General features: G+C 42.0%; 9 protein-coding genes across 9 annotated transcripts; 3 read left to right on the top strand and 6 right to left on the bottom strand.

The window, feature by feature from the left end:
• Nucleotides 1-517: 517 nt before the first annotated feature.
• On the bottom strand, nt 518-2,492 carry SS1G_07185 (conserved hypothetical protein; the record flags this gene model as incomplete). The annotated part of the gene is made up of 3 exons (XM_001591689.1): nt 518-1,878; nt 1,931-2,058; nt 2,290-2,492. The coding sequence occupies 3 exons, from the start codon at nt 2,490-2,492 to the stop codon at nt 518-520; spliced, it is 1,692 nt and encodes a 563-aa protein (XP_001591739.1).
• A 2,360-nt stretch (nt 2,493-4,852) lies between these two features.
• SS1G_07184 (hypothetical protein) lies at nt 4,853-6,563 on the top strand (the record flags this gene model as incomplete). Its single annotated transcript, XM_001591688.1, has 2 exons — nt 4,853-5,069; nt 5,125-6,563. The coding sequence occupies 2 exons, from the start codon at nt 4,853-4,855 to the stop codon at nt 6,561-6,563; spliced, it is 1,656 nt and encodes a 551-aa protein (XP_001591738.1).
• A 712-nt stretch (nt 6,564-7,275) lies between these two features.
• SS1G_07183 (hypothetical protein) lies at nt 7,276-8,114 on the bottom strand (the record flags this gene model as incomplete). The annotated part of the gene is made up of 3 exons (XM_001591687.1): nt 7,276-7,402; nt 7,532-7,736; nt 7,868-8,114. The coding sequence occupies 3 exons, from the start codon at nt 8,112-8,114 to the stop codon at nt 7,276-7,278; spliced, it is 579 nt and encodes a 192-aa protein (XP_001591737.1).
• Nucleotides 8,115-9,470: 1,356 nt separating this feature from the next.
• SS1G_07182 (predicted protein) lies at nt 9,471-10,262 on the bottom strand (the record flags this gene model as incomplete). Its single annotated transcript, XM_001591686.1, has 4 exons — nt 9,471-9,586; nt 9,808-9,839; nt 9,957-10,103; nt 10,162-10,262. 4 exons carry the CDS (start codon nt 10,260-10,262, stop codon nt 9,471-9,473), a joined length of 396 nt encoding a protein of 131 aa, XP_001591736.1.
• Nucleotides 10,263-11,751: 1,489 nt separating this feature from the next.
• SS1G_07181 (hypothetical protein) lies at nt 11,752-14,500 on the top strand (the record flags this gene model as incomplete). Its single annotated transcript, XM_001591685.1, has 2 exons — nt 11,752-13,351; nt 13,404-14,500. The coding sequence occupies 2 exons, from the start codon at nt 11,752-11,754 to the stop codon at nt 14,498-14,500; spliced, it is 2,697 nt and encodes an 898-aa protein (XP_001591735.1).
• A 1,066-nt stretch (nt 14,501-15,566) lies between these two features.
• On the top strand, nt 15,567-17,737 carry SS1G_07180 (hypothetical protein; the record flags this gene model as incomplete). The annotated part of the gene is made up of 8 exons (XM_001591684.1): nt 15,567-15,970; nt 16,027-16,121; nt 16,195-16,290; nt 16,346-16,530; nt 16,570-16,728; nt 16,785-16,867; nt 16,929-17,266; nt 17,349-17,737. The coding sequence occupies 8 exons, from the start codon at nt 15,567-15,569 to the stop codon at nt 17,735-17,737; spliced, it is 1,749 nt and encodes a 582-aa protein (XP_001591734.1).
• Nucleotides 17,738-18,167: 430 nt separating this feature from the next.
• On the bottom strand, nt 18,168-18,368 carry SS1G_07179 (predicted protein; the record flags this gene model as incomplete). The annotated part of the gene is made up of 1 exon (XM_001591683.1): nt 18,168-18,368. One exon carries the CDS (start codon nt 18,366-18,368, stop codon nt 18,168-18,170), a length of 201 nt encoding a protein of 66 aa, XP_001591733.1.
• A 701-nt stretch (nt 18,369-19,069) lies between these two features.
• SS1G_07178 (predicted protein) lies at nt 19,070-19,883 on the bottom strand (the record flags this gene model as incomplete). The annotated part of the gene is made up of 2 exons (XM_001591682.1): nt 19,070-19,210; nt 19,449-19,883. The coding sequence occupies 2 exons, from the start codon at nt 19,881-19,883 to the stop codon at nt 19,070-19,072; spliced, it is 576 nt and encodes a 191-aa protein (XP_001591732.1).
• Nucleotides 19,884-22,613: 2,730 nt separating this feature from the next.
• Nucleotides 22,614-25,733, bottom strand: SS1G_07177 (hypothetical protein; the record flags this gene model as incomplete). The annotated part of the gene is made up of 3 exons (XM_001591681.1): nt 22,614-23,494; nt 23,579-24,162; nt 24,271-25,733. 3 exons carry the CDS (start codon nt 25,731-25,733, stop codon nt 22,614-22,616), a joined length of 2,928 nt encoding a protein of 975 aa, XP_001591731.1.
• Nucleotides 25,734-26,035: the final 302 nt, after the last annotated feature.

Genomic DNA, 26,035 nt, shown 5'->3' with positions numbered 1-26,035 from the left:
TGCGTATACTCCGTAAAGCACTCATAATAATCATAATCATAATCATAATCATCATAGTATTGCACGCAACAATATCACTTCTAGCTAACTGAAAACCAGCCATTTACCCAGCCAGTTAATCTTACTTGTATCCGTGTCTTCTCTAAGAGATGAACAAATATGGCATCATGCACCAGCATCTGAGTCCTTCTGGAGAAAATTAAACTAATATCACAGGTAAAAGCAATGCACATAGGCATGTAATAACTCCCTGGCACCTATTCATAAAGCTCGCTCTCAGCTCCCATACCATGTAAATAAACCCAATCCCAGCCATTGCATGCCAAGCAACACCATGCCAACTAAGCCATCATGCCAGATGGCATAGATATCGCCAGTCGTGCCGTAACGCCACTAATGCAAATGAGTAACCACCCCACCATTAACTTCGCTAATTTTTCACCACCAAGCCACCGTATCGCCGTTCATACCCTATTTTTCCATCAAAGGTTGCAAATGTAGCAAAGGTCATGAGATATCATCTGATGATACCCCAATCCGCAAGTTTTCCTCCACCGGCATCACAATCATCTCTCTGTCCTGGCTTTCTACCAAACACATTCCAAAACCTCAAAGTCTCATCGCCTGCACCAGTTACTACAACTCTGCCATCAGGACTCATTGCCAGGTATAGTACTCTGTATGTATGACCTGTGAGACTAACAACTTGTTGCATGCTCGGGTATTTCCAAACCACAATTTGATTTTGAGAATAACCATGGGTGGATACGATTTCATTCGAGTTCTTCGACCATGCAAGGTTGCATACTTGAGAGCCTGTATCGACCTCATTGAGTTTGTTACCACGCTTAGTGTCATGGAATATGATACGACGATCTGCAGTACCACCTCCAGATGCAAGTAAACCACTTTGATGAGGAGACCAAGCAATAGCCTTGACAGCAGCAGTATGGTCACTAAATTTGTAAAGTGGGGTATCAGATAGCTTATCCCAAACCATAAGCTTGTTGTCGTTTCCACCCGATGCAAGTTGTTGATCATCGCAATTCCAACGAAGACCACAAACTTCTTGCTTATGTCCAACTAATTTTCTCAACCATTGGTCCGGCGCTCGTACATCTCTGTGGTAGATAAGGCGATCTCTAGAACCCGAAGTGAGAATATGATCGTTCCAAGCAAGTGAACCAACTCGGGCTGTATGACCTGTCATGGTCCTTAGACGTCGTACTCGCTCTGCATCCCAAATCTGAACAAATCCCTTTCCAGTACCAATGGCGATATGAGAGCCACGCTGAATCCAAGAGACACTTGTGACCGTATCATCACTCAACTCACAAAGCTTGTTGACTCGTCCAGTTTGCGAATTCCACATATACACGCAAGATCCAAGTCCTACTCCAAGAACGTTGCTACTCCCCCAATCCACAAGGTTAAGGTAGAAATCATCAGCTAAATCAGGAGCATCCAATACTTTATATGGTACCTTGCTCACAACTCGAGGTTGCTTGCGAGGACTCATTAACATTTGCTGGCTGTTGAATCGTACAGGAGAGACACTATAGAGCTGGGACCGGACATCAAGGTTGATTCCATGTCTACTTTGAGGTGTCCGTGATGGAGTGGGGTGACCGGCAATATTGGTATGATGTCGCGGGGACATATACGTAAAGAGATTCTTATGTGGAGTGGAAGGAGTAAGAGACGCGGGTAGTGCTGAAACAGCAGGTGAAATATGAGGTGGCGTGTGAGATCTAGTAGGGTCGTTGATAGTTGTATTATGCGAATCAGGTGATAAACTGGTAGGTGTGGGCTGTGGGATTGTGGTATCAAAGAGCTCGGACCTAAGCAAGGTAGAGAATGTCCTATTGGCTTCTTCCGCTGGTAATGAGATTAGATACATGTTCAAGAAGAGACATTCACCTCGACTTACTTCTTTGAAAATGGAGCTCGCCATGCGGGGTACGCTTCTTTTGTTTGGAAGGTGTTGCTGGAGATCCCTCATCATGCAGCAAGCTGAAGCTGGCTTGCAAATCTTGTCCTTCTCGATTTGGAATGAATCTAGACATGAAGCATCAGTACAGCATCTAATAAAGCAATCTCCAATACCAATTTTGGTGTATGTCCAACTTCGAACTTCGACATTGGTGATTTTGTAATCTCCAATAAAGTCATTTTTTAAAAGGATCAACCAACAAAGATTAAATCCGAAGCAGCAAAAACATTTTGAAACTTCCTAGTCTCGAGGCTCCAAGAGTGCGAATGTTGCGTACAAAGAAACAGAGTTCTTACCTGTCGCCATACACTCGTTGTCGCTTCCTGCTGGGACTACCTCCAGGTGTGATATCGCGATGTCTGCCATTAGACTCCTCGAATTCTCTCATTAGGGCTTTACTCAGCGCATTCGAATCGATCGCATCGACCGCTGAACGATATGTTCTGCTTGTATTTCTTGACGAGTTTGCGTTCTCTTCCTGCGCTTTCCTTTCCGTCATTCTTTTGCTTGTCGTGGTAGGAGGGGTTGACGAGCGGGGTGGTGTCGATATTGGTGGGGTATTTAAAGAATGGTGGGTCTTTCTGATATTCGCATGAGATTTAGAAGAGCCATAACTTGGGTCGCCGTTGATCCCCATGATGATTGCGTTGAAAGAAAAAGCAAGCGATTATGGACTAGAGGAGCTGCTGGGAAGTCTTCCGAATAGAACAGCTAGAGATGTACTGCATCTGCCGAACCACTGTAATTGTTGAAATCAACCAAAGGTCCAAGACTGGAAGATATGTTCGTTGTGCGCAATGCGATCGTAGTTCGCGTCGTTGTGATAAGTGACTTTCGTATCAATATTTTGGTTCGCTGGTTGGTTCCCCGGCCACCCAGCTAGTAGGAACGGACCGCAATCAATCCGTCGGGTTGCTTTGTCGCTATGCACGCCCTGAGTAGTCGCAAAGTCACCACTATCGCTGTTGGCAAAAACTTCCACCCGTTTATATGCTGTTGACTGATCTCTACCGATGTAGGTCGTCGGGTTGTTATGGTTGTGGATAGATCGGGAGTTGATATTATTTTGGAAGAGTCGAGGCAGATCTGACGCTATTCCCTTATCGGCGATGCCTTAGGCGAGATTTGGGCTTCCGTAACGACTGACTGTTTTCCTTTTCTAAACTGTTCGCAAATTACTTGGTCGGTATTAATAACGAACGATTGGATCAACCATTAATTTGAAAGATTCCGGATGAAGAAAATAATGATGGATAGATGAACTCCCTTTAGGAAGGAAGTCCAAGAGATGCTGTGTTGTAAGTTTACAAGAATGAAATGTACAGTTAGTTTCTTTTCCTAGAATACATTTCCTAATGAACACCCCTAAATTGAAAGACGCGACCTTCATCACTTCCCTTTCATTTACAATCGCGACTACTCTACTTCATCTCAGGATCAAAATACAAAATGTGATAAAAGCAATAGCAAAATCAAAACAAACCCAAACCAAAGCCAAAACAAAACCTCAATATGGCAATATTTGGTTTCACACGTCTTGCTTTGTTATGAAGGAGAGGATACCTGGAAACGCGAATGGTATATCTCCGACTGGCTATTTTCGAGTCAGGGGGTTCCTGCATGCAACAGTGAGAGGTATTCATTGGTATCGATTGCATTGAGCGCGTAAAGAAGGTATTACGGAGGTTCATTTATGATATCAATGTATTTTCAAACAACAAATACCACGAAAAGTCGCCGTCTGCGTTTAATAAAACAATAATAAATAACTTGAAGAAGGTGTCGTAACGTGATGGTCTCGGATCTCCAGCTTTTGACCAAAATCACATGATTCCCCTTAAGTTTACCTACTAGCCTGCTTTCGCAAAGCAGAGTATAGAGAAGGCTGGAAAAGTGTCATTGAGTGGGAAGGGATCAATCACGTCCATGTAATTATCGATAGAGATGGCATTTATATCTCATTAAAGGAGTGCACATCGTTCATTTCCCCACAAAACGGGGATCCCATCCTAAGTGCATTCGGGCTTATTTATGAGTTTAGATTGTGGTCAACTCCCACTTCGTACCAATCTTCTTACGAGATAGTTTTATCATTGGACCTGGCTAAGAGCATAGCCTTAAACTCAAATAGCTAGTACCTCTCTGCTTTATGCGCTACCCAACTCTAGTACCTACCTAGTTATTTGTAAATACAAGTTCATGTTCAAATTCAACTTATTCATCTGATACCTTCACAATCTGATATCTTCACAAAGGGGGAAAACATACACCCGACACATTCGAGCGGGTCGGTACCGTCCCTATTGATCTAACAGACCTGGGGATGCACACGCGGACTCACCTAGCCACAACAATTGTGAGCGGGGTAGAATAATGTCACCTCATGTTTAGTAAACGATGTCTGTCTGTCTACCGACAGGAGCGAGGATAAAGTTTAGACGAACCAAGATTGGCTGGGGATTGAAAAAAAAAAAAAACTAGTACAGAGTATGGAGCCGTTAGCAATCCCCGCATTTCTCCCGATCTCCACTTCTTTCGATTTCCACTTCTCCATCAAAGCTACCGAGCGGCGACCTCTGCTCTTTAATCTACTTCGAGTCAAGTGCCCGGCTTTCTCGGTCATATTTTTTGCATGATCATGGGGAAATTCGTCGTCTCCCTGTGTCTATGGCTGGGCCAAAGATCCGGGAAATCCCCAATAAGTATGTCATAATAATTAATCATCTCTTGGTTATGAGGTCTATTCATCTAGGTAGCTCAGCAGGGGGGATGGTGGAATTCTTCAGAAAGCAAAGTATATAAGGATGGCAGATCTCTCCAATTTCGAACCAAACGAAATCATCTCGACATCTTTTCACAATGTTTCGTCTTACTTCTCTAGCTGGTGCCCTTCTGGTCGCGGTATCCAATGCTGCATCATCTGCTCCCACCGCTGTTCCCACTGATGCACCTATCCCAGGTGATTATACCGGAGCATTAAGACCTCAGATTCATTATTCGCCACCTAAAGATTTCATGAATGATCCAAACGGACTGTTCAGAGATGCAGATGGAGTTTATCACGTCTACTATCAATGTAAGTAATACCTACACCCATAAATTATTCTATGAGTTAACTAACAATATTATAGACAACCCAACGGCAACTGTAGCAGGAAACCAACATTGGGGTCATGCAACATCAAAGGACCTCTATCACTGGGACAATCAAAAGATCGCACTCTTCCCTGAGAATGACAGCGAAGGAATTTTCAGTGGAAGTGCAATCGTTGATGTAAACAACACATCCGGTTTCTTCCCCAACCAAACCAACGGTGTAGTTGCAATCTACACTCTCAACACTCCTGAGTCGGAAACTCAAAACATCGCCTACTCCTTCGATGGTGGTTACACCTTTGAGAAGTATGCCGAGAACCCCGTCATCCCATCTACCTCTACCCAATTTCGTGACCCTCAAGTCACATGGTTCGAAGATCATTGGGTCATGGTAGTCGCCTATTCCCGCGCCTTTGAGATCGGTATCTTCACCTCCCCTGATCTTAAAGAATGGACTGCCACCTCCAATTTCAGTCATCACGGTCTGCTTGGTTTACAATACGAGTGTCCAAATCTGATCCCCATTCCCGTCGCCGACGGTAACGGTGATGAAAACCTGCATCTCTTAATCATCTCCATCAATCCAGGTGCTCCTCTTGGTGGTTCCACCACCCAGTACTTCCCCGGTACATTCAACGGAACCCATTTCACCCCACTCGATTCCGCGACCCGCCTCTTAGACTTTGCAAAGGACAACTACGCCGGTCAATTTTTCAACGGGATTCCTGCAGATGAAGACCCGGTTTTCTTGGGTTGGGCTAGCAACTGGGAATATGGACAACAAGTACCCACCGGAGAACTCGAGGGATGGCGCAGTTCCATGACCCTACCCCGCCGTACCCATCTCGCAAACGTAACCCGCACAGGCTGGGCCCTAATCTCATACCCCTATGACATGACCCCTCTCTACAACGAGAGCGCACCACTCGCCTCCAACGACAACCTCGGAAACGGTAGCCTCATCGTCGACTACTCCTCCGTCTCCAGCGGCGCCATCTACATCTCCTGCAAGGTCCACAGCATGCCCAACAACACCCTCGCCCAAGGAACCCTCAACTTCACCTTCTTCTCCTCCACCACCCGCGAATCCGTCTCCGGCGGCATATTCCTCGGCGGCGACGCCCCCGTCTGGCTCTCCCGCCGCAATTTCAACGGATTCGCCGAAACAAACCCCTTCTTCACCGATCGTTTCTCCGTCGGAAACACCATCAACGACCAAGGAACCTTCCAATTCGACGTCGTGATCGATCGATCCATCCTCGAGGTATTCGTCGACGGTGGCCGAAGCAGCGGCACCATTACCTTTTTCCCCGAAGGCATTTTAGATACCGTGGAAGTGAGAGCTGGAGATCTTAACGTAGGCGTCGTTGTTGATGCTAAGATTTATGGTTTGGATGGTGCGTGGAGTGATATGGCTAGTGCTGATGGTATTGTTTATGGTAATGTGACGACGACGACGACGGCCGCCAACTAATTGTTGGAAGATTTTAATGATGTAATGGTTTGGAAATGTTTGGAAGACTTTGTATGATTAGGATGGATAATATATACTCTTTTCATGAATAGAATTTTATTAGCACATACATGCACATGCACATGCAATTCCAGTTGACGTCTTGGTGTCTGGGTATATAGTAGCTGAATCATAGCTGTAAATAGTCACATCACTGCCAACGCAAATTTACAAACGTTTTTTAGTTGATTAACTAGGTATTTAAGCTTCGCTCGGAATCATAGACACAGCAATTTGCCTTAAAGACTTCTTTTTTTTTTTTTTTCGTTCTCAATAGTACAATACTTTGCTTTATTACATCCAGCCCATCCATGCCATTTAAGACAGCAATTCGCATTCGCACCAAGATTGAAGTAATATGCATCGCAACATCTACACTTACTTCCGTCTCAAAGTCAAGTAAAAGCAAGCAAGCCCAGACTTTCTTTAAACTTCCGTGCCACACACACACTCTCTCTAACCAGAAACCAACGTATGTACTCGTATGTATTATACTAATAAATAAGTATGTTTAACGTAGCGCACCGGCCAGATATGATTCCTTTATCCATTACCCATCTCTCTCTCTCTTCCGCTCAAGTGATTATGGGTTTGAAAAGTACGCCGCCGAAGAAGAAAATGAAGTAGGCGTTTCCTGTTATTACAAATTCGGTATTGGTGGATTTGAATGGATTTATGCGGTGGCAATGGCAATTGGTAGTGAAATGACTTGGTTGGAGAAACATCCGTCGACATGGTTTACGTCAGCGCAGGTGAGGGTGATGGGTGTATCTGCAGATCTGAGGACTTCGCCTGCGTTGCTATTTGAAGAATATTATTAGTATTTACGTCTACAAATTCTGAAATGTACACCCTTATTCTCTGATTCCGGTTTGGTGGACCAGATGTGGGGATTGGAAGGGTGTATGGGGATTAGAGAGAAAACATACTTGGAACCAACAAAAGCATGAATTAACTCGATGTTGAAACTGGTGAGAGATTGGTACGAAGTAAATTGCCAGTAGAAATCATCCATCAAGTTGCCATTGTTATTGCAGGGAACCCAACCGGTGGGAAATTGAGTAGTGGTGGCTGTGCCTTGGAAGTCATCGTTACATGCCGTCGAGGTATTTGAGTTGGGGTCAATGAAGGTGACTGATTATTTTGTTAGCGGGATGTTGGTTGTTTGGTTTTGAAATGGAGATTGGGGTTGGTTGAGAATTGATTGGTGAGGATGTATGAAGTGATTGGACAGTAAATAAAGTAAACAAGGAAAGTAAACATACAGGAAATAGAATCATCAAAAATGGTGGTTCCATTCTTGCTATCAACAGCAGATCTAGTAACAATGTCCTGGATGATCATATTTCTGATAGCAGAAGCAGAACTAGGTGTAGCGACTTGAACGGTATCAAGCTTCAAATTGTATTTTTGCTGGGTACCACGGGCAGCAATGCGAGGCTTATAGATAGAAACAGCTTCTACTGTGGCCAAAAGACCGACGGCGACACTGAGAAGCTTGGAGAATTGCATTTTGGGGTGTTTGATTGTTTTGATAGGATAGAGGATTGAGAATTAGAAACTTCGATTAGAAAGTCGAACAATTGTAGGTAAGAATTAAAAAACGAAAGTGGTTCAATGATTGTAGTTGTAGATGAGAAAACAGGTTGTTACGTGGGAAGCAAAGTGAGGTTGATATATGATGAAATATGAATCAACAAGCGAGTCGCGTTGGCAAGCAAATAATGGAAGCCCAAGCAAAGAATAAAAAGTAAGGAATAAAACCGGGGTTCTCCTGATCTAACTAGTGAGGCAGGAACGAAAGTAAAATGTCCACTATGGTTGGTGCTGTACAACGAAGATTGGATGGTATGACAAACGGCAATTTGGACAATAGATGGAAAAGTTGATGGCTGGAAGCTCCTTGTTTTACAAGAATCTCGGTCCGGGTGAGATCTAGGGAATACCGGAATGGGAATTGTTTACTGAAATAAAAGGAACCGACTTTGTTTTGTTTCCTTCCTTTGCAGTTCTTTTGTACTACTGCTGCACATAGATGCATTTCGTGGTAAAACACCGAGTGAGGGAAGGAAAATTATGATCTACCTGAGATCCTGAGATCCTACCAACATTTTGGCCCATTATTTCTCCATAATTCATCTACCAAGATCCTCCAATTGAAGTTCGACCTCTAGAGAGGCATAAACAATTCCTGTGGTTGCCTCAAGTCTTCATGGTTATTTCAAGCATGAAGGAAGAAGGTTGAAGCGGTGGAGGAAAGGATTTACATATCAGCATTAGCCACTTCATCATAGTTTCGCACGACGTTTGCCCTGGCTCGGTCCCTGGCTAGGAGAATTAAATGTCTAGCGCAAAAGGGGATGGTCCTTGTGATATGCTTAAGTAACTCACGACTTGACCGTCCGGTACCTGAATAACTTTAATATATGGATCTTGGCAAATGGATCTTAAGATAGAGATCTTCAAGATTGGACGAAGATCAGGGAGTTTTTGATTGTGTTTGAAACACTGGCGTTGTGATGGGACAGGGCATGGGTTTGCGGGACAGAAACAGTGAGATTGAGTGTTTTGATGGCCGTTGGATGTCATACTTGATGATGGAGGATTTTCTGTGAGACTTACTAAGAAAGGGGTGGACAGCTTCTCCTTCTCTCATCAAAGCTACGGGATTTCCTGCTCATGTGCTCTGCTCGTAATAAGAGATGAAGGTCTTCGTTTCTGCATTCATTATATCAAAGGACATCGAATTATATGCCGGTAGAGCACGCACTCTATACTCTGCACATTAGCACTGTTACGCTGAGGCTGTGCAAAATAAAAAAAACAATGCGGAGATATTTATGCTGTCATCCAAAGGTCTGTAATCAACTAAGATTGGCATAGATCTGCCGCAGATTTGGGGCCCCCCATAGCATCGCAAAAAGTATGAGTTACGGGAGCTGGCCCCAGAACGGTTGCGGGGTTTCCTTGTTCCTTGTTGTTAGCTTTCGAAGATCAAAAAAGCTCTACGATAGAATTAGAACGACTATTTCATAGCTTCATGTCTGCTGTCATCCAGATAAGCCAGTATATTTTTACGAATCATGGGAACACTATTATTGCTGTGCGGCTGCAGATAAATCCTTCCAACCATCGAATATCAAATGTCCTTTCTTGAAATCCTTTCGCGATCAAAGATTCTAGTCTACCACTCACCGATACTTACTTGTTACCGCAAATACCGTGTAAGTTGACAGGCTATCCGAAGTTAAGTATATTTTTAGAATGGTCCCTCCATGTCATCAGAGGCTTTCGATGAAACGCATATTGGTACGGAGGAAATTATCAAAGACTGAAATCATATGGTTATCTTACTTCGCCTCGTGCCGGTAATACAGCGTATGTCGTTGCCAGTATTTAATCATTTGACAGCCCGATACAATTCGTCTAGCAGTAATGTCACCCAAAGAGACACTTATCCGGCCAGTCAGAAGAGCTTCAACCGTTGCACAAGTCTCCTCGCTGTATTTCAGGGGAAGTGACAATCCAACCCCTAATGCTTGCGAGGCTCAATACCTACATAGCGCCGAAAAGTTGTATATATTTCTTGGTATATGAATTTGCCCCTATGCAATGCTCCGGGACTTTTCGGCTCAATTGGAATCTGGTTGCATTCGCCATGAAATGCAGGCTTGCGACCGACCACTTCTCTCCCACATCGTCGTGAAAGAAGTCGCCTGAAGGGATGCAGGTGTTGAGTCAAGCTTTTTTATCTTCTCGTGCTTCCGAAGAACTTCTAAAAATAAATCCTACCTTTCGAGAAGGAAAATGATGTCGCATTTTTTCTTTACAACGGATATTCAATAGCCGTAGGTGTGCCAAGATGTTGGAGGGGTTTATTAGTGTCGCTGTTGGTGCCACGAGCTGTGATGGGAAATTGGAATAATCATATGTAGCTGATGAGATCAGATGAATTGCTAAGATAGGTTCACCCGTACTTTGTTGGGTCTTTATTCAAGTGATCCTTCAGCGCCCATAACAGTGAATCAAATACCTATCAACTCAATTTATCGCCTAAAAAGTAAATCTATCTCACCATCAGGAACACCAACATCAAAATCTACAGGCTTACGGATACTCGAGTACAACATCTAAATTCCTACATGTTTTTCCGGAAGGTGGGGTGGAAATGCTCAATGCACTGGTGATAACTCATACGATTATACGACTGGTCTACTTACGTGCTCTTGACTGCTTGATCAATTAGATCCTACCTTTTTATTTCCCTAAATACCGCATCATATTGATCATCCTTCATAGACAAATCTTCCGGCCAGAGTTCGTGGTGGTCTTCTTGTTCTTGCTGCACACTTACTCAACAAACATCAATCGATCCTAGGTCAACCCACTTTCATCTACTCACCCACCAGACCCTATGATCTATCTTATCTGTGCTGGCGGGGCTTGATGCAATGTCCGCCTAGATTAGTTCAACATGTAAGCTGGGCATGCCTCCAGCATACAGAGTCCGTATACATACACACATATATCGATTTTCCTGATACCAACATTCAAACACATTGAATCTAGGTAACTTTTGATGAAGGAGAGTAGGGACAAGGCAAAGAAATCAAGATGAGACGGAGAAATATCAAGGAAAATGAAGATCTAAAGTCGAGTAATATGTTACATCGCATATACCCAACCTATTATTTCAACAACTTCGAGCCGCCGTGTCCCAACTGATTCGTCCATTTTCAACGTTAGAAAAAGTTCATGCCAATCTATTTTACTTCGCCCCCTTATACCTTGTCTACCTTGCCCACATTGCCTTACCCAGCTGCACCTCTAAACATTAAGTTGACCCGGTTTGAGTATCGTTGCTATTATTATCTTTTTGTTCACCCAATTCATCTCTGTATCATCCTCCCACTGGCGCACCATACCAAAAGCAAATTCCGAAATTTCATGCTAAGGTAATCAATCAATCTTGTTTGATCTTTGAAGGCGCTGAGGGTCATTCCTTGACTTTACCGGCAGCCTGTCAGAAATTTTGACTGGCAGATGAGAAAGTGTGCACTACGATACTGAATCCGGGCCCCACCAGCACAGCCAGGCCGACCCTATTCACTCTTTTGATTCCGTTGATTGTGTCGTGAACATAATACAAATGCCCTTCCCGTTCAAACATAGCAATCGTTCAAAGCAGGCATTGAACGAACCTGCTATAGAAAGAGCGGCGGTCACTCCTTCAGCCTCGCATTCACAACAATCCTTCTCATCTGGTTCTGGCGAGGGAAGGTCCACCACAATACAACAACAATCCTCCAACACCACCACCACCACCACCACCACACCATCTCAAAAAAACTTTGAACTGCCCTACGAAACTCGGAGTCCTGAAATTGGATCTCGTGGATCTGCATATCATAATTCTGGCGGGTCACCTTCCCGCTCGGTCGCAGTTCAGTATCAACTACAGCAACCCTTTCCACAAGAGCTTGAAGCGTCCCCCGCTTCCCCATCTCCCGCCGGCTCATCCGTCGATGATTTAGTTCTTGATTCTCAGAGGTTACAAAACCAGGGTCGCAGACATACATCGCACATACAATCACCTGTGGTGGAGCCTAAGAAAAGGAGTATTTTTGATCGTATGCGAGGGACGAATTCGAATCGATCCTCTGAACAAAAGTACCCCCCGACTACCACACAAGTAGCTTACAGCAACAACACTAGCGGACTTGCGCGCAGATTATCTAGACGACACGACAGTCCCCCCGTTATACGAACTAGTCATCAACAAAGAAATTCGGTAGATCAGCATCAAAGGGCAGATTGGCAACCTGCAGCTCAAGGTTCGAGATCCCACCTGTCATCGCCTCGAGAAGCCCCCAAGGACGACGGATTAGATCCATATCTCATTACGACTCCCGAGGAAAACACACCACAAAGTGCCCAAAGTTCTGTGAATGCGCGTGGGCAGCGACAACCTTTAAACACAATTCGAGCTATACAAAGCGATTCTGATTCACCCCTCTATTCGGCAGATTCACAGAACGATTCTCCTGATCAGCAATTTCAGCAATCACCTAATCCCGTTTTTTACCACCAACCTCCTCAAAGTCCTAGTCATTACGAATCACCTGAGGGTGTTCAGCAATATCGTTACGAACTACCCGACCAAATTCATTCACAGCAGCAATTGAATAGTTTCCCAAGTTCCCCCAACAGCCAGTATCCTCCGCAAGACTTCACCCCAGATAGTGCCTCAACACCGCAATACGAACCTTCTTTACTGTATAGGGAAGATCAACGTCCCGGATCGGTACAATCTAATAATCAATCTCCAACAAGCATTCACCAATCTAACAGGGCAGATTATCCAGAGCGAACAACCTCAATACAAGGGCCGATTGCAGGCTTATCTACAAGTCGCCCTTTGTCGCAACACCTTTCCATGGCACCACAGTCCACCACAACACAACAAAATCGTCGATCTGCGGACTCGAAACAAACATTACAAGCTCAAATGGCACAGTCAGATGGGAGAGATCCTCCGGCATACCGCCAGCAGCAACAAACTCCTAATAATAACAATAATCAACCACAAGCGACAAGCCCACTCCCTCCTCAAGGTCAAGGTCCGAATTATAGAGGAGGGCCACCACAGCGAGATCAGTACAATCCTTCTGGTAGTGGAGAGCAAGGGCGGAGCACACCACCACCGCAACCTGGAGACAGGGATGTAAATGAAGCATACAGAGAGCTACGTAAGTTTTCCTTGCCACGCAATGAATATATTCCCTGCTAAAATCTCGAAAGAGCAGAAATATAAAAAGGTCAAGGGGCTGTATTTTGACAAAACAGCTTCAGTGGAGCAATTACAAGGACAGGTCGAACAATTACAAAATACTTTGGCAAATCAGCGATTATCCCAGTCTCGCACATCCCTTGATGATGGCGAATACACATCACGCTTCCAAAGATTAGATGGTGCTATCACAAATCTTGCCTTTAACATTCGTAAGGATTGGAGAACGGTACCAGCATGGCTCTCACAATCTGTCAACCGTGATGCGATGTCCATAGGAAAACAAGAGATGACGGCTGTCGGCAGAGCTTGTATCTCAAGATTTCTTGTAGATGAAATATTTAATCGCACCTTCCACCCAGGTCTAGAAAGTGAGCTTAGCCTGAGCTTGAAAACTATCGAACAGAACATCCGTCTGTTCTCTCCTGCTATTAACAACCAAGAAGAATCCGATGCTTTGACTGCAAAGGTCGTCCAGTGGAGATTGACGACTTTAGATGGGTTGAAAGACGTATTGAGCTCACCTGAAAGCGAAGAATACAAGAAACAATTCTCAAAAATGATCACAAGCAACCTGACAGCCAGTTTAATTAACTACCTCCAAGAACCAATACCAGGTGGTATCGAAGAATCCGCGACAACCATTGTAGAACTAGCAGTAAGCATTGCAGCGAACATTCCTCTGGAAAGCAGAGATGTTGTCATTACGTACCCGATGCCCAACGACCTAGTGCAACGCCAATATATGAAAATTGAAGGTGGTATCCCTGCATTGGAGCATCCAGGTGCAGAATCTAATGGATTTGATTCGAGTAGTGTGGGAAGTCATGATAAGGATGATGGTTCAAAAGAGGAACAAAAGAATCATCCAAAGCTGACCAAGGAGAAGAGTGGGAAAGGTCAGGGCATGTTACAAGCTATGATGGGAGGTGGTAGTAGTGGAACCTCTGGGAAGAAGATGAGCACTAGTAGTCAGGGTGGTCAAGAACCAAGTGAAAAAGTCAAAAGCGAAGATGGGGCTCACAAAGTACGGTTTGCGGGTTTCATGACCATTGATATTAGGGGAAGACAGGTACTTTTTTCGGCTCCAGTCTGGACTATGGCATAGATGGTGAGATTATATTTCGATTATAATGATTGGACGATTGGACGATTGAATGACTGGATGAATCCGTGAGGGTATGTAAGTAAGATGAAAGTGTTTGGGGTTGGTTTGAATACCCCGAATGCTAACCAAGTCTATGAGACTATGAAGATAATACCACTATGATACCACTAGGGAGTCATAAAATTTTACATTTTGACCAACGTTCGTTGTCTAGATGGGCCCATTAGGATCTCTAGAGAATCAGAGCATTCTCATAGGGGTTTTTAGTTGCTTTTCTCGTTCACTGTACACTGTTGACAAAATATCACAGCTTTGATGTTTTCCAATTCCATATCAAGAAATATCTTTCCAAGGCTAAGACAATGGAACTCGGTCATGATCGAATGAAGTACGTTCAGCCAGGGCCGATCACCAACTGAATATTGAAGACAAATGTTGGTGATCTGATACACCTGCATATCGTTTCTCTTTCTTGTGCAACTGAAAGACTTAATGTGGAAGCTCCTCGGAAATATGTGTGCCGCGTAAGTAGTTTGGTCCCATGTTACTGCAGAATGGCCCACCAGCCCCAGCGTTTCGACAATAGATAGGCAAGCGTCTAACACAAATCATCACTTGCCGGACACATGGGAAAAGCTTTACTCCGCAGAAGTGTTCCCCCACAATTACTAGCTGTATGTACTTGGTTATAGCTGTGTTGCACTGGAAGTAAGGAAGCAATTAATCCGGTTAGCATTTCCGATAATTTGCACATCTTAGGAACCACTTTCAGCTCAGCTAACCTAAAGCCCAAAGGTCGAGTTACAAAGGTGGGGTACTGAGCTTCCTTGTACGACACTAACGATATCAATACAAAGTCATCCTTTAGCTCCTTCGTGCCTACATTGTCGTTCTTTAATACATATGAAAAAGCTTGTGTACTTCCTTAATCTATCTTTACAATCGTGAAGAGAATTGTTCATTCCTCAAATTTATTCCCTCACAATTTGGCACAAGCGTGGATTTCAGCACGCATTTACACGTCCTCTCCTGCAATACCTTGTAGCTCTTGTGCCCATCAATGGACATGTCAAACCTCAATTATAATCTCTTTACCTTTGCACCAGCTATTGCGGGCATTGCAGCACATCTAGGATATTTCATCCATGGCGAACATCACATGCAAGCTTTCCAATGGTTCCTCACTACTGTCTTTTCACCTCTGTTTGTCTTCCTCACCATCCTCAAATTTGATATCACGTCTTCATATATGACGGCTTTAAAACTCACAGCCATTGTCCTTACCTCGTTCTTCACATCTTTAACAGGAAGTATCCTTATTTATCGCATATTCTTTCATCCGCTACGCCATTTTCCAGGACCGTTCGCTGCAAAATGTTCGAAGTTGACTCATACGATGAGATTAATTGAGAAGAGTGATAACTACTTGCAAACACATGCATTGCATGGAGTGTATGGGGATATTGTGAGGTGGGTTGGATTTCAATGTCTTTTTGACGGGACGAGGGACTGATGAGATATGATAGGATTGGCCCCAATGAACTTTCGATCACTAAACCTGAAGCTGTCCAGGCCTTAATTGGGCTGGGATCAAAATGTATTAAGAGTCCCTGGTATGATGGTGCGTAATTCCCAATTGTTCTTCTAAAAGCCTCCCCGCGTATCAAATTACTAAATACTCGATTTGAATGTAGTTGTTGCGCTTCCTCATACAACTATGCATTCGGAACGCGATCGTGTAACCCATGATAAGAGAAGGAAGGTTTGGGATCGTGGATTTAGCACGAAGGGTAGGTCTTTAGTTTTTGGAATGATTGTGTGAAGTCATTACTCACATTCATACAGCCCTACGCAATTACGAGGGTCGAGTCACAAGCTATGCGGATGAATTGGTTGCTCAGCTTGACGCTTTCCGAGGAAAAGCAGTTAATGCAACACATTGGTTTAATTATTATGCCTTCGATGCTATAGGCGATTTAGGATTTGGGAAACCTTTTGATATGTTAAAAACTGGAGAAAAGGTCTCGCCCGTTTGTCTGTACATTTATTCCTTTCGCTAACAGAAATAGCATAATGCACTCAAATTATTGCACGAAGTCCAGGTCCCACTGGGCTTTCTCTCACCCATTCCCTGGATTTTCCCTATCCTCATCAAGGCTCCAAGGCTTATGGATGGCCTCAACGGTTTTATTAGCTTTTGTTCGAAACAAATTGATATTCGAAGAGTGGTTAGTGAGCTCATATTATGCACACGAAGAGATATACTAAAATTTGAAAAAATTAGAATGAACCAAGCGTTCCCGATATTATGACATGGTTAATTGATGCTCATAAAAGTGATCCAGATCCAGTCCATAAAGATCCTAGGTTCGTCTCAACATATCCTTCAAATATCATATATACCATAACCACATTAACAACTCACAAGATGGTTATACGGTGACTCACGACTCGTCATTATCGCCGGTAGCGACACCACATCAGCAACCCTCACATATCTCTTTTATCACCTATGTCTCGAACCTCATCACATTGCCAAATTGAGAGAAGAACTAGAGCCAATATTCACTCCAGGATCCCCGAACGAATGTAGAGATATTCAATATGCTCCGTATCTCAATGGTGTTATTAATGAAACTCTTCGATTACATCCAGCTGTACCCAGTGGTTTACTGAGACAAACACCTCCTGAAGGTCTTACAATTGATGGAACTTACATTCCGGGAAATGTGACCATATCAACCCCTACATGGACAATGGGTCGTCGTACGTTTTCAACCGCACATTTTCTCCATTACTTTCTTGCTAACCCATCCTCCTAATTAACTTCTCAACTAACCCAAAATAGTAAAATCCAGCTACCCCTCTCCTCACACCTTCCTCCCAACCCGCTGGTTCCCAGACCCAGAAAATGCAAAATTCCTCCTCGATAAATCAACATTCACACCCTTCGGCGCGGGAAATTACTCGTGTATTGGAAAACAACTTGCCTTGATGGAATTGAGAGCTGTAGTAGCTAGAATCGTTACGAGGTTTGATGTGGGGTTTGCAGAGGGAGAAGTGGGGGAGAAGTTGACGGGGAGCGAGTGGGGTATTGATGGGAGGGGCGATGGGGAAGTGGGAGGGAAAGGGATAGGATTGAGTGGAAATCAGGATACGAGAGAGGTTTTTACGTTTGAATTGGGGGATTTGATGATGGTTTTTAGGGAGAGGAAATGCGGAGGTGAGATTTGGTAGGATCGTGTTTGGATCGTATGTATGTGTATGTACCTAGGTATGTATTAATCATGTTTGAACATTAAATCTAATTAAGTCTTAATATACGACTTCCGAAAAAAAAAAAAAGCCTAGTGCGCCACCACCCGGGTTAAACCTCCACCACCAAGAACTATTATTATTTATCTACTCACCTAGAAAAGATAAAATGAGCACTTATAAAAATGTATATATATATATATATATCTTTATTAGTTTTCAGTTTTTATATTATTCTTTGAGAATTTTTTTACATTACTAAAAGTGGCGAGTTTTAATAATATTATTTATAATAATTTAATATTGATATTTGATTTTTCTTTTTAATTTTTGAGTTTCGGTTTAAGAGTAAAAGAATATAAAAGTGTTATAAGATATATTTATTATACTCATCATTAAAACTTCTCCCTTTTCATTTCTTATTTCCCTTTCTCTGTTTAGCTTTCCTTCTCACTTCCCTCTTCTTTTCTCTCTTTCTTTCTTTTTTCCCCCACTTCTTCTGATTTTCTTTTTCTTTCCTCTCCTCTCCTCTCTCCTCTTTTTCCTTATTCAACAGCCCACCGCCACCGCCAACACCAAATCCCAACATCCCCAACCCCAAAACCGGAGCCATCTCAGAAAAATGAAAAACTCTCGAATGAAAATCAAATCAAGTTATAGAGGACCAATCCAATCCCTTTTATTTCATCCACTAGTTATCTGTCGAATCTAATCTAATCTAACCAAACCAAACCATATAAACGCCCACAAAACCATACAAACCGCCACAGACCCATTCTTTTGGGGTTGATAAGTGGAAGGAGGTGAGTAGAGAGGGAGTGGTATGGCATGGCAGGCTAGTATGATTTGATGATTTGATTTGATTCGATATAAGAGATTTGCTGCGAGTCGTCACGGGGTAAATATTATAATTATTCGAGGATTCTTGTAGTTTTTTCGGGGGTAGTTATCGGCTTCGTGAGGCGCGGATAGGTGGTGAGGTGACTTAGGGTGGTAATTGTGTGGATGTGGATGTAAGATGTGGGTAGAGATAAATGTTCATTCGTCAAGAATTGATCATATCGGGACGAGGAGAGTAAAGGTAGATGGATATCGATATTCGAAGCCGCAGGACGAAATAAGGTAGAGGTGTCCAAGTTGGACGTGGTATTAGCCGTATTATATCCCCATCTAGATTTGAAATATACAGTGGATAAGATAGGTTGAAAGATGAGAATTTGAGATAAATCTCATGCAGTCTATCCCCATATGAGACGAGCGGACTCCTGCTCGTCGCAGAAATCATATCGTAATGTTTCTTTTAAAAACTCAAATTTAACAGCTTGATTCTGTGCGACGGAGCTTTGGTGGTCGAAAGCTGTGTGAGAATAGTTTCTCGGTTTCGACATTTTGGATTTGGTCTTGACTCGTTGATGTGGGCGTGGATGGACGAAGAGCTTTCATGTGACATAACGCCTGCGAAGGAGAATGAAATGCGTAAGCATTCATCCACCTGATATGCTTTAAACCGATTCATCCAAACTCTATTGCCGACGGGGATCGAAAATTCTGGTGAATGAAGAACCGAAAATGATGAAAGTGAAGTGACTTTGAGATGAGACTCTTACTAGGGATCCAAATAATCGACATCCCCGTCAAAAAGTCTCAATACCACATCCAGCATAGCAGGACAAAGATCAATATCACAACTCACATCATCATCATCGTCATCACCACCAAAAAGTCTTCGTTGCATTTTCCCCAATTCTTCTTCTTCCCTGCCCTTCACTTCTCCTGTCATCATTTGTCTTTCCATCTCGACTTGTTTCATATTTTGTTTCATAGCTAACATTTCTAGCTCAGCAGTTTGTCTAGCTTTCCATCTCATCCAACTTTGATCGAAGTTTTGTCTTAGTAATGGTGAAGGTCCGTTACCGGGTCTGTGGTTTGGAATGTAGAAACTAGAGTCTCGAGCTTCGAGGATTCCTTCGTTGAGATCAGTGGCGAGAGCGGATTTACGAGAGATAGTGCGACGGGCGCGTGAGCCTGGTCTTTCTCGACGTCGGTTTTGTCGATGTTGGATTGGAGGTGAGGAAGTTGATGTGGGATGAGTGGGAGGAAGGGAGGGGGGTAGATTTGTAGTAATCATTGTGAAAGTAGTAATGGTAAGATACTTAAGTTTGAGTGTGAGGGAGGTTTGGTCCCAAAGGCTTGAAAGTTGACACAATACCAAAGCAACAATATCCAAAATCAAGAGATATAGTAAATAGAACCCCAAAGGATAGAGCACAAGGAATGGAATCAACAATAAAAGAATCAAATGATCAAATAAAAGAGAAAGATATTTAACTTATATCTCCTCTCTCGACGGGCCAATAACACTCAGAGTCACAATACTAATAGAAATAATAGTCACCACTCGATGACTCGAATATAATATGAAGTAACTCCTAAATTTCACCATATCATGTGTTTTCTACGCGAATCTTTTCACACCACAATCCCCATTCCGTTACCTGGAGTCGTTACACCATTCCGTTGATTTTATCACTCATCCATCTCTATCCGAGAGTCAAAAAAAAAGAAGTGACTCACAATCGGCGTGGCAGTGTCATTTAACAAGGATCCCTTGGCAAGGTTCCATCAGAAAACGAGGCAAAAGATCTGATGCATTTGTTGGGATTTTTGCCTTGATTGGATGTTTCTGTGTATGAAGATAATGTTTTTGTTGCATATCTCAAAATATACCCCCTTTAATTTTTGGATTGTGGTTGATGAAGCCTTGTTTTAAATTTTGGTAGTGAATAGTGTAAGGTTAATGGTGGTGGTGTGGCTGACGTCTAGGATGAGAGTGGCGAGATCTTTAGCGTGGCGCATACATAGATGGGAGAAACCCGATGGAAAAAACAGACAAGACAATTCTTGTTTGATCATTTACAACCTATTGCTACCTAGTACCTACCCAGCTATAAAATATTCCACTTCGCCTCATTCATGCATCCTTACTATATTTTGATGGTAATTCCGACTTTCTGGATTGCCCCAGTCTAGGCCATGAATTTGCCAAGAATCTGCACGTGGGAGTGTATCCTATACGAGTACGAACATACACCGATGTGGATATTTTCTAGGCAGGATAAAGTATCGTCACTGTTGCGAAGGCAAATAATGCGGTTTCTGCTATTGAAGGAAAAGTCTAATATAATTCGGATTTTTTTCATTTAGTAAAGGTGCGTAAGTGAGAATTACCTGGAGACTGACTCGGATTGTCTAGGCAAGATATACGAATAGATTGGAAAGCATAGTAGATGGAATACTGTCGAAGACATATAAGTCATCTAGTGATGACTACGACTTCATCTACCTAGAAACATGAAACAAGCTTAGGCAGGTTATAGGATAGTCATTGCGAAAATAAACAAACACACACTAAAGTAAATAGTGTCGAGGAACTCGGAACAGTCGGAAAAGTCATCAAGCGATAACTACAACCCTATCTACCTAATGAATGAGAATGGGACTATTCTAGGCACCCTTTACTCGTTCTGTCGGCCAGATTTCCCGAACCATCTAGACAACGCATATCGATCCGGACCTGATGTTCTCATTATTAGAAAATGCTCGCTCCGGAGCATAGCTTCCATGTATTAAACATATCCCTGGATCTAGATTTCATGGTGCACAAATCTCGTTGGAGTCAAATCTTTAGATACTCCGTATATAGATATCTGATTACCTGGTATTCGTGCTCTAATTGGCTTCATTTATGCAAAATCCTTGCCGAATCCATTTCAAATGGACCATTTGAAACGGCACATCTCAATCATTAATCTATCAGAGAGAGTTGGATGAGGTTGCCTAGTGGTTAATCATTAAACCAGTATCGTTGCATATCTGGTCTTATCTTATACGGATTAAAGTGTAGATACTTCGTTGAAGGTATGGACAAGACGCCTGCCTGTATGGATCCGACTCGGTCTTGTAAAATTTTGCCTGCTATACCTACCTTCCATTTCCTCCTTAAGCTTGTTCTTCAATCTGTGATCCCATCCTGAACATTCAAGTGGCGAGCGGAGATAGGAAGGAAGAATGACTTATAGTAAATCATGACATTTTTAATAATAACAATTACTTTGCCTGCGAAGGAGAAGAAGAACTAAAAGCCGGGTCGAATTATGATCATTTATATCTAAGGTAGCAAGAAATGTATATTTTATTTCCATTCCATATACTTCTAGCCTCGAACTTTCTCTCTTTTCTGACAAACTTAGTAACCTGTACTCAATTATCATTTGGTTAAATACATAAACATTGAATCCAAAAGTAAGATTTCTATTTTCATTTCCATTCATATAATAATGATGGAAAAAATACACGGATCACAACTCGTATATTAAAAGGGGTATTCCAAAACTACAGAAAAATTCAAGTTAAGAAATTAACAGAGTTTTCTTCCTTACCTTATTATCTATGTATAAAATTAACTTTTCTTATAATAAATTTTTTTTAAAGTTATTGTTACGAATCACCATCATTTGGGTTATTGTAGTTATGAGTGGGGAGTATACAAGATATGAGGTGATGCAAGATGTAGGGATGTCGATTATTGTTCACAAAGAAAATATCACTTGAATTTTATAATAAGCTACAAATATTTAAACTTAGTCAATGGATTGATTGATTGATTGATTGATTGATTGATTTTATTAACGTCCATCTTCAGTCCAAGACTATATAGGACGGCTAGGCCCTAAGGGCCTAACGGGTAACTTTTTAATTTACAATATTGGATATGATCTAATTGGGGAAGTGAAAACAAATGCTGGGGAACAGTGCCCGCTCATTATACGCATTGCATATAATAAAAAGATTTTGAAAATCAAGAAATTGTGAGGAGGTCAAACCCCTCTCTTATTTCCTCAACTGCTTCTTCTTCATTCTCTTCTCCTCTCTCCTCTTCCACTACTACTCCTTCCTCTATTACTTCTTGTTCAAGAGTCCTTGCTAGATGCCATGCCCTTGTAGCGATTTTAGTGATATTGATAAATTTGATAGCTAATTCGATACCTATTTTTGTATGCAATAGGAATTGTATAGTGTTTTTGGATAATGGTATCTTCTTAAAGATCTCTTTTCTTTTTGTTTTATATATAGGACAGCTAATAAGGAGGTGTTGTGGTGCCTCAATATTACTGCATATACATTTGTTATTGGTGAGTTTGAAACGATGTAAGTAGGATTTGATATATCCGTGACCTAATTTGAGTTGAAAGAATGCGCTAGCAGTATTTCGAGTAGTTCCGCTTGGTAGCTTGATTTTGGAACCTATTTTCCATGGAAATAGCTTCGAGTAAGTTGATGGGGATTGGTTTGATCTGAGTTCGTATTGTTTGAGAGTATCAAGCCATTGATCTGAGGCATATTCTTTGACAGTCATACCTAGTAGTCCAAAGCTTGTTTCGTTCGAGGTAGGTTGTATTGTGGTTGCTTCCTTGGCTAGCTTATCTGCTAGCTCATTTCCTTCAACTGAGGTATGACCAGGAACCCAATTTAAGGAGATTTCGGCTCCTTTTGCTCTGATAACCTCTGCTGCTTTGATCGCTCTTATCTGATTGGCTTGTCCTGGGTGATCTGAAGGAGTTTTTAAGCGGTATAAACCAGCTTGATTATCCGAGTAGATTTTGAACTTTTGACCAGTATAAGCGATTGAGCTAGCGTATTCAATAGCTCTTGTAACTCCAAAAAGCTCTCCATTATATACTAATTGATTAATACCAATATTGCTTCACTCTTGATATAGAATTCGATTATTTGATTGTATAGCTACTATGCCTACTCCAATACCTATTCCCTTTTCGGTGGAGGAGGCATCAGTGTAAATATAGGTGGTATCTTTATCCCTATGTTTGAAAACAATATTATGAAGAATGGCAGCATCTTCTTTTGACGAATTGCTAATGTTAACTCGGAAGGGGGTTTCTCTTTTCCATGGGGGGAAGTTAAAATGAATGATCTTTTCGAGTGAGGAAGGGTTGAAATCCTGGTTTATCGATTCTTTGATTTTATCCAGTTGAGTAGGTTTATATCGTTTTCTTCGAGGGGTAGAGATCGCATCCAAATTGGCTTGATATTGGATTAGTGATGCTTTTTCGATATTGATTGGATGATTTGGTGAAAGTTTAGCTAAACGGAATGCGTATTGCCTAATATTCGAGTCTAATCGAATTTTTGAGGGTTTTAAGCCTGCTTCTACTTCCATTGGAAGAATTGGAGCAGTTTTGAATACTCCTAATATCTTTCGAAGAGCTAGATTTTGAAGTGATTGCATCATATCCTTGAAATGGGCTTGGCCTCTCCACCAAATCACTGATGCGTAATCGGCTATACTGGTCACACATGCTATATATAACTGTCTAAGAGCTTTCGGACTGAGGCCCTTTTCGATATTAGCTAATCGGGCCATTCGATGAAAGGCTCCTTTTGCTTGTGTGATTCGAATATTAACATGTTGATTGAATTTGAGGCTCGGGTCGAACCATATTCCCAACCATCTGATTAGAGATTGAGGTATAATTATTTCCGAATTGGGTAGTTTGATTGGGTAGTTTTTCGTCAATTTGGATGATGAAAAGTGCATTAGCTCTGTTTTTGCTAGGTCGAATTGAATAGCATTCTTTGAGCTGAGTTCGTAGATTTGTTTTGTAGCTCTCTCTAGAGATTTGATATTCTTTTTCCATGTAGATGAATTGGTGATTAGGGCAATATCATCAATATAGGAAAGAAATTTGATCGAATTGGATAAAAAGAGGTCCCTAATGTATATAAGGAAGAGAATTGGAGAAATTGGACTGCCTTGTGGTATTCCGGTCGAAATTGGCTTGAAAGATTCGATTTGGTTATTAAAGGATAGTTTTAGTTGTCTTTGTTGAAGAAATGAAGCTATCCAGGAGATGAGATTCGTCGGTAGTCTTAACTTCTTGCAGATATCCAGTAGTCGATTTTTTGAAACGTGATCGAATGCTCCCTTTATATCCATAAATAATATTGAGGTCTTCTTGTTAGCTTGCTTGTTTCTTTCGATTTCTGTTGTTAATAGAAGTGCAGCATCGATTGCTGATTTCTTTTGGCGGCCTCCTATTTGACTCTTGTGTAGAAGGTGGGTAGTTTCCGCTAAATATCCTAGTCGTTGAGCTAGAATCCTTTCACTAATTTTTCCCAGACAGTTTAAGAGTGCAATCACTCTATATGCTTTTGGAAGTGAGTAATCAGGTTTTGAGGCTTTCTTTAGAATAGCTCCAGTAGCTTGTTTCCAGCATTTAGGGTGATATCCGAGATTGAGGAGTTTGCTGAAAAGAGTAAAAAAGATCTCTGGGATTGCTTTGTAGGCCTTTGTAATGATTTCTTGAGTGATCCCATCTGGACCAGGGGTCTTTCCTTGTATCTTAGCTGAGCAGGCATTACTTAATTCGATTTGAGAGAGATTGGGCCATTCCCATTTCTTGGATTGTTTATACCCTACCCATTGTGGTTTTAGAGTAGTAGGAGGGGGAGGGAATAAAGTCGATCTGAAAGCAGAGCATTTTCCTTCAAAAGAGCTTTCTGATGAAATATCTGGTATCCTTTGATCCTGGAAGTCTTTGGTATAGGTCATTGCTTTGAAAACTGTCTGTGTATCCTCCTTTTCTAGGAAATCATTCCAATGATCCTTTTTTGCTGTTTTAATAGCTTGAAAGTATTTGTTTCTAGCAATTCGATATTCTTCCTTAAGATTAGGGTTCTCTCGATTTGATTCGATTGATTGCTTTGCTTTTCCTAGCTCTTTTCGAAGATCTTTCAACTCGGGTGACCACCATGGTTTAGCTCTTTTGATTGAAACAACTTTGGGTATACACCTTTCTGTTGCTTTTTGGATAATCCTTGTAAGTTCGCTTGCTGCTTGATCTAGAATTGAATGGGAATTGTCTCTTTCTTTCAAGAAGTTTAGTGAGTCCTCTTCCATAGAAGTTATTGAGTCTAAAATAGAAAAAATAGGGGAATACAGGGATTCCAATTTTAGTATTGATTCAAAATTTTCCCAGTTGGCTAGCTTTGTATTGAATCTAGTTGTTGATTCTGAATTGAGGGCGTTTAAGTCTTCTTTTCCTTTCAGTTCGAATAGTATTCCTGCATGGTCGGATCCTGTATCTGAAAGAGTTTGCCAGTTGTGAATTTGGGGAGAGATTCCTTCTGACGCTAGTGTTAGATCAAGGACACTTGGATTAAGGAGATTAGTTCGATAGAAAGTGCTGATTCCGGGCTCGT

The sequence above is a fragment of the Sclerotinia sclerotiorum genome, genomic scaffold (genome assembly GCF_000146945.2).
Source record: "Sclerotinia sclerotiorum 1980 UF-70 scaffold_9 genomic scaffold, whole genome shotgun sequence".
Classification (NCBI taxonomy): domain Eukaryota; kingdom Fungi; phylum Ascomycota; class Leotiomycetes; order Helotiales; family Sclerotiniaceae; genus Sclerotinia; species Sclerotinia sclerotiorum.
The sequence above is the reverse complement of the archived record's forward strand: the minus strand, read 5'-3'. Positions and strand labels throughout refer to the sequence as shown.